This window comes from Onthophagus taurus, chromosome 7 (assembly GCF_036711975.1).
Source record: "Onthophagus taurus isolate NC chromosome 7, IU_Otau_3.0, whole genome shotgun sequence".
In the NCBI taxonomy this organism is placed as follows: Eukaryota; Metazoa; Arthropoda; class Insecta; order Coleoptera; family Scarabaeidae; genus Onthophagus; species Onthophagus taurus.
This window is the reverse complement of record NC_091972.1, coordinates 26,321,711-26,333,539: the sequence shown is the minus strand read 5'-3', so window position 1 is coordinate 26,333,539 and position 11,829 is coordinate 26,321,711. Positions and strand designations below refer to the sequence as shown.

Below are 11,829 nucleotides of genomic sequence, written 5' to 3'. Positions count from 1 at the left end.
TATTTCATCATGACAGCTCGTTCTACTTTGTTTTTGTGAGTACAACTTGTTTATTTGTTTGTTATGTTAAATTGATATTTTTTTCCCAATTCCTACAGGAGCTTACTGCTGATCAGTTCGATTAGACCGATCAGTTTTTAACATCGTAATTTCAGCAACTTTTTTCTGGTAAGTATAGTCTCCTTTCTTGACATATATTGTTTTTAATCTTGTGTTTTTCATTCCTATAGCTCCTTCTATTTTTTCAAGTTAACTTTTATTGGTAAGCATAACTTTATTTTTTCGAACGTTTTATCATTCATATCCTATCATTCAGCACTTTGTTGACAAGCACCCTCTGCAGTTAGATTTTAACGTGCAACTGTATTTTTCATCAAGCGATGTAAGTATACATGTTTTTTTTATTAAAATAAAATTAATTAATTTTCTTTTCTTATCAAGATGTCTCAAGACGGTTTTAGTCAAATTGATTTAACTGCTCCGGGTTTCGCCAGCCAGGAATCCTTTCTGTTAAACAGTTTTGACATAAACCTGTTGAACATGTCGACTGTTGAGAAGGCTCTGGATCCAAACGTGCAGCCTAATGAGCAGCCGATGGATCCAAACGTTGAATCTAATGTGCAGCAAACTACGGCGCTTCCAAACATCGCAGGTTCCTCGAAAGTCGACGATAAGAATGTGAAACACCTTTCACTTTCACTTCGTCGAAAGTCGGGGAACCGTGAACACCGGAAGAAGGGTGCAGGTGTGTGGTTACCGCCAGATAAGTATAGAGAGCTTCGACGGGAGACCCGTGCTCGTTCGCGAAGTACCAAACACAAGCGTGTGTCAGTTGAACCTGCGACTCTGTCAAAGGTTGAAGTGACACACTCGGAAATGGCTAGCGGCGATGAGTCCAACGACTCTCTTTCTTTAATGGCGGTATCCCAACACTGCACCGAAAACCGGACATACCTTAAAGCTATTAATGCAGCTTTTGTTTCTAAGGCTTCTTCTTCTAAGGCTTCTTCTTCTAAAGCTTCGTCGATTCCCACTCCCCCTACTAACATAAACATTCCTACCATAGAAGTTCCCTCATTAAGCCCGAAAGTACAAATCTTAAGGGTGGACACAATTCCCGCTACTTCAGTCATTTCCGATGTACCTGCCAGCCTTTTTTCAAATGCAATGTGTGCAGCAGTAGAAACAACCAAAGAGGAGATTTTGACCGAAATTAATATTTTGTATCAAAATTTTTATAAAGACCTTCATGCAAAGGTACTTCAATTGCAGACCTCTTTGAGAGAACTTGCACAGTTTAGGGAAGGGCTGGCGTCGAGTTCTAACCACTCTTTAACAACGTCACTCGACATCACCGTTGCAACATTAACCGTTGAAATGAAAAAAGCAGAATTCATTTTGTCTTCTTTACATACTAATAACTTCCCTTCCTAGCTAAAAAGATGTCCGGTAGCAACAACTTCGGGAGGGTGCTCACGTTGGAGCGAAGAGTTGCGTCATTGGAGGTCAAAGTAGATACCCTGTTTCAGCTGGTAGGCTATATCTATAATCTTTTTTGCACGTTTTTAATTTCATAATCTTCTTAGGTAAACAGTATTGTCTCAGAGTCGGCAGTGGTGAGAGGGCAGGTGCATGTTCAAAACATGCACATACACCATTGTTCGACTGGGATAGAACCTCCGACACCGACACCTGCAGCGCCTCCGCCCCCGTATGAAGTGCGGGATGAGCAGGAAGAGGAGGAGGAGTGGTAACCATTTTTCCTCCTCTTCCTTAGGTTAGGTTAGGTTAGGTTATGTTAGGTTAAATGGTTAAGGTATTATACTTATTATTATTATTATTATTATTATTATTATTATTATTCTTAAATATATGTATATATAGTTTCTTTTGCTATATTTTCATTCAGTCTTATCCAATTCATTTAGTACGAGAATCATGATCGACGAGAAATTAAAATGTTTACCGCAACTTCTAACACTGCCTATAGTAAATTTTAGTAATGGTTCGGTCGAAGAACACTTTACAAGACACAGCAATTTATTTGGTGGAAAATGTAAGCGAGGTTTAATTGTAGGACCCTCAGGTGTCGGAAAAACAAATGCTATGTTATCGCTTTTAGTTGCACGTAATGGGTTGCGCTTCCTAAACTTGTACTTATGCTCTAATTCGTTATACCAAAATAAGTACGATTTTTTAAGACGTTTAATTGAACCTATAAAAGATTGCGGTTACTATGAATTTTCTAATATAGACGAGTTCATTCGACCGGAAGATGCGAAAGAATATTCGGTAGTCGTATTTGACGATGTTTCCTGTACAGGTCAAAATGTCATTAAGGAATTTTTTTCGTATGGTCGACATAAAAACATTGATTGTTTTCTAATTTGTCAAAGTTATAGTGCAATTCCAAAACAATTAGTTCGCGATAATTGTAACTTTTTGGTGTTATTTAAACAAGACTTAACAAATTTAAAACACGTATTTGAAGATCACATAATGAGCGATATGGAGTTTCATCGGCTAAAGGAAATTAGCGATGCTTGTTGGGAGAATAGACACGGCATCCTAGTTATTGATTTAGATTGTAGTGTATCTAAGGGACGTTACCGTAAGGGTTTTGATAAATTCATTGAAGTTTAAAACTAACGACTTCAGCTGTACAGTTCGTAGTAACTTCACATACATCATACAATGAACAAGACGATAGCTGCAGAACTTATCGCGGCACGAGAAGTCGTGAGAGACAAAATTCGTTCTTTAAAAGAAGACTTAGAGGAGTCAAGGATTCGGTCGGAAACCGCATATGCACCCATCGCAAGGCCCTTACAGGATATTGTCGCAAAACTTGACACTGCGCCTTTACTATCCATTCCAAAACGAAGTTTATCTCCAAAAGAAGAAAAATTGATATCTAAGATACAACGCTACTCGCCGGATATTTCTGACGTACCAGCTAAAACCGAGACCGAATATTTTATTCGAAAACCGAAAGTTCCATTAAAAGAACAACGACGAAAATTTGCTACATCGACTCCTGAAAAAAGGTTGGTATCTTCTCCCACGTCTTCTCCTCTTGGTCCATTAGCTCATGCAGAAGAAGAAGTATATGAAGTTCCGCCGGGCGAAGAAGAAGAACTCCTCGATTCTAGCGAGGATACCGGAGCTCTTATTTCGGACGCACATAATCGAATAGAACGACTTAAAGATTGGAGTCTCCAGAGGTACAAGCCGCTTTGAGTCAGTTTCATCCTTTGCCCAGAACGTATATTGTTGGTTTAACAACTGATTTAAAAGATGATTATGATCGTTTATACGGTGTTCGCGAAACTCCCGAAGGTTTCTACATTGGAGTCAGTCCTGTTCACTTTGAGGATCAGGATATTCACGTTGGAAACTTCAAATATACAGGAACCGTTGGTTTATATGATTTACTATTTAAAAACGAACCGGGCAAATTTACAATTCAGGACATGCGCAACTACAAAGATATCTTACTACGTTCAAATGCTCCGTACATTAATTACATTCCAGAGGCAGGTATGACTACTGAGGACGACAGTGGGAAATTTCAGAATATTATCAAGCCTATCGTTGAAGGTAACAAACCCAAGGTGCATTGGGCTAAATACTGGCCGAATCCGAAGAAAAAAGTCGGTGGTGCATTACAAAAACAAGTCGTTCCTGGGGCTCTTATCGAATACGAGTATTGGGACGATCCCAACGAACTTGTCGACAGACTGCGTTTGTTGATGGCCTCGCAAACTGCAGGTCATTCTGCACATGTCAATGAAATATCATCAATAATATCGGAGCTAACAGAGGCCGAGATTATACGTTAAAATATTATCATAAATATACGACTCTCACATTTTTTGTTTTAAAACACCGACGTTTGTGAACTAGAGCAGATGAGTTTAAGCAAGTTCGGAAAACATTCGTCTAGTATGACGATCGATAAGTTTGGTAAACACGTACACGGACACAACATTGCTGCTCATTTTAATAAACGTGAAAACTTACAACGATATTTCAAACAACCAACTATACTTACGTTTAGCGGAGATGGAACTACGGATACAACGGATAATTATTACATTATTCAAAATTTAGGTTACGTAAGTAAATATATAAACTTTTTATATATTGGTGAAATAGTGAAATACCGATTTGAAGGAGACGTTGAAATGATTATTAACGGGAGTATCTTCGATCCAAATAAAAAGTTAAATGTTCTCTTCTTTGGAGATAAAATAGTTTGCAAACCCACAACGAAGACCACTTTACTCAAGAAACCATTTATGGTAGAACTGCTCATTGAAATATCCAGAAAATGAGCGATATTAAAAGGTCCGTCGTAAACGAGTTGCACGCGTCCGCGAGGAAAAAGTATAAACGCAGACGTGTTATTATAAAAGGTTTAACGGACTTATTTCAAGCTGATTTAGTGGAGATGATACCTTATTCAAAAGCAAATGGTAATTTTAAATATATTCTAACAGTTATTAATGCTTTCTCAAAGTATGGCTGGGCTGTACCACTAAAAAACAAAACTGGCAAAGAAGTTACGCGAGCTATGGAAACAATTCTATCGGAAAAGCGAAAAAACATACCGAAGAATCTGCAAACGGATAACGGAAAAGAATTTTACAATGAGGATTTTAAAAAGCTCATGTCACGATATCACATCAATCACTACAGTTCATTTTCCAATTTAAAGAGTTCTATTGTTGAACGGTTTAATAGAACAATAAAAGAAAAAATGTGGAAAGAATTTAGTATGCAAGGTAACTATCGTTGGTTGGAATTGCTTCCCAAATTAATTCTGGATTATAACAACCAAGTTCACAGGACGATAGGAATGAAACCTAGCGAGGTAAATAACAGAAACGCATCGACACTGTTAAAAACTGTATATAATTACATAAAAATTGTCGATCCTTATACCAAAAAATTTAATGTCGGTGATCACGTCAGAGTGAGCAAGCATCGACACGCCTTCACCAAAAACTATACTCCCAATTGGTCTAACGAAGTGTTTACAATACATTCTGTTCGTAATACTTTCCCAACAACATATCTGCTCAAAGATGCATCCAATGAAAAAATTATGGGTGGTTTTTATCGAGAGGAATTACAAAAAGTTAAATATCCTGACGTCTACTTGGTGGAAAAAGTGCTACGGCGAAAAGGAAATCAAGTGTTTGTGAAATGGTTAGGATTAGGTCCGTCTCATAATTCTTGGATCTCAAAAACTAACGTTCTTTAAAACGTATAAAGACCTATTTAAAAGTTTACAAGACTTTATTAACAATCGAACATTACAAATACATTATTATTATTATTCTTTACAATTTTTTTTAAATTAAATTCATTTATTCGCATTCAATCTTTTTATCAACCAATGACCCCACGCCAAAGTATTACATCCGTTCGGTAATATGTATCGTTTATCATCGCACGATGAAAGAGCAATTTTATTCTTTAATTCGGTATACATAGTATGAAATTCTGACTTAAAAATGTACATTTTTTTATGAACCGATCCGCCACATTCAACCACACGTTTATAATCGGTCACGCTTAAATGTTTATCTATAACATATTTCTTTACTCCTTTAGCCTTTTTTACATTATCATTCAACAAGGTGATGCAGTACGCCTTAGCTCGTGTTCCAACAAATGACGTTATGCACCTGTTTGGATATTCATCTTTCATTCTTCCCAACACAGATCGACCGCGAGGTATATTGTGTATATTCTCTAACGGATAATTGGACGTGTCAAAAAATTCAATATTTTCTTTTATATCCTCATATACATTGGGAGTAGTAATTTCTAGGATTAGGGAATCAGTATCGGTGTATAAAAGTGTTATGTTATTTCCATATTTAACTTTTAAGTAATCATAGAAGAAGCTGTACATTACGGTTTTCGAAAGCTCTAATATACTGAAACCCACATACAGCGGTTTGCAATAACGAACTTCCGCGACGTTCAATTGAACGGCTATCAAATTATCGCAAAATATTTTCGAAGATTTAAAATTTGGTTTAGCTATTAGGGCTTCCACGCCCGGTTTCTTATGACGACATTCCCAGTGGGTAACTAGTCTTATATCCACTCGCTTTTCCACATTTTCCATTGTCTTACCGTATACGATGTTATTCATTGCTTTGTAATGATTTTTTTCAAATTCATTCTTAGCTTTCGCACGTTTATCGGAATTGAAATCGATGTAGCTCCGCATCCAGTTGGATTGTTTAAATTCTAATACTCTGTAAATCTTCGTTAGTTTCAATCCGAACTTGATACACTGCTTTAGATTCACGTAATGAATGATGTATTTTGTTTTATTTTCCAAATTTGCTATTAACTTTGCATTTTTTGAACCTGGGGGTACAATCCGTTCTGGACAAAATGGCAAATCGTTGTGTTCATCATGTATTGCTTCCGGATACTCTAAATCTACCTCGAACACGTAACCCTTTTCGGAATCGTCTTCCGTATTGTAAATATCTAACTTTTGAATCTCTTCATCTGATAGCCATCGAAATCCACCCGTCGGTAATTTTCGTCTCATTGCGTGTCCATACAAATTCGTAGCGTCGAGATACAAAATATAAGATGGGTCTTTGGTTTCATCAAATTCCATCATTAATTTATTGTTAGCCTTCGCACTGCGTTTAGTGCACATACTTAATCCACCGCGAATACCATTTTTAAAGAAGTGTAACATGTCTATGTCCGTTAATAATTCTAATTTTACCCCTGTCATTCGTAATAATGCATCCCAACCGAAGCCCGGCGCTGTGAAGTAATGACATGGATCTAAAGAGTAATACTTCATCGAGATGGTTCGGAAATTCTCAAATACGTCCGCCAAAAGTAAAACGTCAGACGTTAAATAAATGTCGCTATATTCGCCTAAAGTGCGACAGTTAAATAAGTTCCACACCGTTTGTGCACGACAATAATTTTCTTCGGTTATACTATCGTCGCATAAAGTATTGTAAAAACTACTTCGATCTGGCAGAGCGGTAAGATTCAGCTTTTCGAATGAATCCACAAAGGAGTACGGAAAAACTCCTTTCTGACGTATAAGTCGAAACTGTTCTTCGTTCCTACAATATTTTCTGATTTGAACGCATTGGTTGTCTTCCAAAAATGAACCCAACTTCTCTAGCGATAAAGCCATAAACCTAAATGAATCCACAAATCTCAATTTCATATGAACCCGCCTTAGCTTTCCCTTGCTGTCAATGTTTTCTCCTACGATAATTTTTTTCGAAAATGATATATACTTTTCTTTATTCTGTGCTATAACGTCCACGTCTTCTTCTTTTAATGCCATATCTTTCACAAACATATGACAATCGTAGTTCGAAAGATTGTGAAAGAATATCGGTATGAACTTTGGTAATTGATAATTGATGTTACATACAGCATGTGCGGGTCCTCTATACAACCCAGTTAGGTGATCATGATCGCACACTTTATTACCTTCTTTTATTTTGTGCGAACAAATGTGACAGATATCCTGCATCTCATGTATTAATCTATCAATAGGTGGTAATGGGAGCATTTCTTTTGGTTGGCTTAAATAATTTTTGTATATATTCAGAACGTCATGTTCCAACTTGCTCATGAAAATTTGAGCAGCATTACATCCGCGATATATTTCAAACTTCGACAATGATTCGTCATATGAACATTTTATATAATATGCAAATGCATAAGGTTCGTGTTTGAAACATTTGACGGAGTATGAATTATCATCGTTAAGTTCTGTTGCTTCCGCATCGGCGATCGGTTTCTGTAATGCTTCAAAATCTGCATACACCACGAACGGTATTTTTAATTGTCGTTCAAAATTTTCGAACTGTAGTATATTTTCCTTTTCTTCATTTCCATATTTATTTATTTTCAAATTTGTTGTTGGTAAAATTGCCCTTACCTTGCTGCAATCGTCACTTTGATGACGGATAAGTTTATTTTCTGACGTAAAGAATACCAAGCATCCGTCGCAAATATACTTTTCATGACCATTCTGCGATGCTTGCGATGATAGTAATCGAGACAGATTTTTTATCCAACAATAGTGACTATTCCCGGAATCATTTGTAACCAATAATAAATTTATATGTCTTTCTTCTTTTTGTCGACATATATACATTGTAATTATGTCATAATTCATAACACCGTCTTTAAAATACTCATTTATTCCATATACATTAATAGATAGTTTGTTCTGCTTTTCAAATACAGGTATATCTCGTAATTTAACTGGAAAAACAATATTTGAATAGTCTAAGCCGCAGTCTAGGTAATTCGGATACGAAGATGTCCTCTGTGGTAAACCGTTCGGTTCATGTAGTGCGGATGTTACAGCCCATGCAAAACATGCATCATCCGCGTTTTGTATATTTATCACAGCACGCTTTGCTTTTATTTGCGATGGTAGATCGATGTAATTAGATGCTCTGATAGGATTATATTTGTTTAAATTTAACTCCATATAGAGAATTTGCATTAAAGTCCATCCTAAATAAAATATTGAAACATTTATTTTTTAATATATAGGTATATTATGTCACATTACGCTTACCTGAATCTCGTTCCTGGAATTCTGACATTTTTGATGAAATTTCATCAATAAATTCCTTATATATTTTATACAGATCCGACGCTAATGATACTACCTTATTTTTCGTATTGAATGATTTTATTTCACAGTCTTCCTTTGATTGTAAAAAATACAAACCAAAACATTCCATATTTAATTTTACATTTCGATGAATATCGATTGCGCTTTGTATTAGATTTAGTATTTTTTCTCGAATTCTATGAGAAAATTCATCCAAATCCACAAAAAAACCTTCTTCACTTATTCGATAACTGACAATTTTGTCACCGAATGCTCCAGCTATTCTCTCCACTCCGTCATCGATTATAACAAAAGCGTTACGCTTGTGTGCGTTGCTTCGTAAATGTGCAGAGTAACATTGTCTATTTACATAATCATCGCAAGCCTCACATTTTACTGCTTTTGGAATTTGCGGTGCGTCAAGCTTGATTCTCTTGCCAATACAAGATAATCGTTGATGTCTTTTTAAATTGTCAACTCGAGTAAAACTTTTTCCACAATCCTCACACACGACCATTTTACAATTTAATGTTGTACACTTCTACTTGTTATGAAAGAACTACGTCAATACCACATTTCGCAAGCGTTTATAAACCCTCACCGCTCCTGAAACTTATTGGGGAGGAGGAGGATGCATCGAGTGCGTTTGTATACATGTATATTTATAACTCCGTCTACCTCTGCATAATAAATTAAAAAAATATCTCGCAGGTAGATCATGACTCACTTACTAGTATTAAGTTAATTGACCTCCTCCTCGAACGTATCCCCCCAAAAAATTTCCCGATTCAAGAACCTCCTCGCATATTTTAAAGCTCCGTATACCTTTACACAATAAATTTTAAAAAATATCCCGCAGGTAGATAATGACTCACTTATTTGTATACCTACATGTCCCAAAACCGTATACCTTTGTGTACAATAAGTTAAGAGATATATCGAAAACATTACCAGTTCATTGAGAAGCGTCGAAGGATAAACATAGTAATTGTTTTCATCAAGGTAAACAGGTTACATATAAAGATAAATTTTTAATAACATAACCTAAATAAAGATACATTTTTAATAAAGATAAATTTTTAATAATTTCGTCAAAATAACATGACCTTCTCAAGTTAATTGACCTCCTCCTCTCTTCATCGAATCTCCTCCGACCCTCAAAAGAATCGCCGATTCAAGAACCTCCTCTCCTCATCGAACCTCCTCTGACCCCCAAAAAATTTGCCGATTCAAGAACCTCCTCCTAGAACGCAGGTTCGAGGAGGAGGTTCTTGAATCGGCGAATCTATACTACTTATCACTTTTGGTTCCGATAATTCTGTTGACCATATTTGTGATATTCAGGGGCCAAATATCGTATTGGAGCATGTTGGAGATAAAAAACAAAATGTGCCCAAAACGTGATATTTTGACGTTATACGCCGTTCTGAGCCATGTTTGAACTTTCTATCACTTTTGGTTCCGGTAATTCTGTTGACCATATATGTGATATTCAGGCGCCAAATGACATCTTGGAGCATGTTGGAGATAAAAAACAAAATGTGCCCAAAACGTGATATTATGACGTTATACGCCGTTCTGAGACATCTTTGAACTTTCTATCACTTTTGGTTCCGATAATTCTGTTGACCATATTTGTGATATTCAGGCGCCAAATGACATGTTGGAGCATGTTAGAGATAAAAAACAAAATGTGCGCAAAACGTGATATTATGACGTTATACGCCGTTCTGAGCCATGTTTCAACTTTCTATCACTTTTGGTTCCGATAATTCTGTTGACCATATTTGTGATATTCAGGCGCCAAATGACATGTTGGAGCATGTTGGAGATAAAAAACAAAATGTGCGCAAAACGTGATATTATGACGTTATACGCCGTTCTGAGCCATGTTTGAACTTTCTATCACTTTTGGTTCCGGTAATTCTGTTGACCATATATGTGATATTCAGGCGCCAAATGACATCTTGGAGCATGTTGGAGATAAAAAACAAAATGCGCCCAAAACGTGATATTATGACTTTATACGCCGTTCTGAGCCATGTTTGAACCTTCTATCACTTTTGGTTCCGGTAATTCTGTTGACCATATAGGTGATATTCAGGCGCCAAATGATATATTGGAGCATGTTGGAGATAAAATACAAAATGCGAGCAAAACGTGATATTATGACGTTATACGCCGTTCTGAGCCATGTTTGAACCTTCTATCACTTTTGGTTCCGGTAATTCTGTTGACCATATAGGTGATATTCAGGCGCCAAATGACATATTGGAGCATGTTGGAGTTAAAAAACAAAATGCGCCCAAAACGTGATATTATGACGTTATACGCCGTTCTGAGCCATGTTTGAACTTTCTATCACTTTTTGTTCCAGTAATTCTGTTGACCATATTTGTGACATTCAGGGCCAAATATCGTATTGGAGCATGTTGGAGGTAAAAAACAAAATGTGCCCAAAACGTGATGTTATGACGTTATACGCCGTTCTGAGCCATGTTTGAACTTTCTATCACTTTTGGTTCCGGTAATTCTGTTGATCATATATGTGATATTCAGGCGCCAAATGACATATTGGAGCATGTTGGAGATAAAAAACAAAATGCGCCCAAAACGTGATATTATGACGTTATACGCCGTTCTGAGCCATGTTTGAACTTTCTATCACTTTTGGTTCCGATAATTCTGTTGACCATATTTGTGATATTCAGGGGCCAAATGTCGTATTGGAGCATGTTGGAGATAAAAAACAAAATGTGCCCAAAACGTGATATTATGACGTTATACGCCGTTCTGAGCCATGTTTGAACTTTCTATCACTTTTGGTTCCGGTAATTCTGTTGACCATATATGTGATATTCAGGCGCCAAATGACATCTTGGAGCATGTTGGAGATAAAAAACAATATGTGCCCATAACGTGATATGACGTTATACGCCGTTCTGAGCCATGTTTGAACTTTCTATCACTTTTGGTTCCGATAATTCTGTTGACCATATTTGTAATATTCAGGGGCCAAATATCGTATTGGAGCATGTTGGAGGTAAAAAACAAAATGTGCCCAAAACGTGATATTATGACGTTATACGCCGTTCTGAGCCATGTTTGAACTTTCTATCACTTTTGGTTCCGGTAATTCTGTTGACCATATATGTGATATTCAGGCGCCAAATGACATCTTG

The 11,829-nt window shown here is 36.6% G+C and overlaps 2 protein-coding genes across 2 annotated transcripts; one reads left to right on the top strand and one right to left on the bottom strand.

Moving 5' to 3' along the window:
- Positions 1-256: 256 nt before the first annotated feature.
- Positions 257-1,824, top strand: LOC139430637 (uncharacterized). Its single transcript, XM_071197828.1, has 3 exons — positions 257-382; positions 442-1,532; positions 1,587-1,824. Exon 2 carries the CDS (start codon positions 442-444, stop codon positions 1,432-1,434), a length of 993 nt encoding a protein of 330 aa, XP_071053929.1. The 5' UTR covers positions 257-382; the 3' UTR covers positions 1,435-1,532; positions 1,587-1,824.
- A 3,461-nt stretch (positions 1,825-5,285) lies between these two features.
- LOC139430739 (uncharacterized) lies at positions 5,286-9,191 on the bottom strand. Its single transcript, XM_071197966.1, has 2 exons — positions 8,609-9,191; positions 5,286-8,544 (listed from the first exon to the last, which is right to left on the bottom strand). Exons 1-2 carry the CDS (start codon positions 9,162-9,164, stop codon positions 5,372-5,374), a joined length of 3,729 nt encoding a protein of 1,242 aa, XP_071054067.1. The 5' UTR covers positions 9,165-9,191; the 3' UTR covers positions 5,286-5,371.
- Between the last annotated feature and the right edge of the window lie 2,638 nt (positions 9,192-11,829).

Coding starts and splice junctions, on each gene's coding strand:
- LOC139430739 (XM_071197966.1), bottom strand. CDS start 9,164: ATGGTCGTGTGTGAGGATTGTGGAAAAAGTTTTACTCGAGTTGACAAT. Junction 8,545..8,608: donor ATTCCAGGAACGAGATTCAG/GTAAGCGTAATG, acceptor TATTTTATTTAG/GATGGACTTTAATGCAAATT.
- LOC139430637 (XM_071197828.1), top strand. CDS start 442: ATGTCTCAAGACGGTTTTAGTCAAATTGATTTAACTGCTCCGGGTTTC.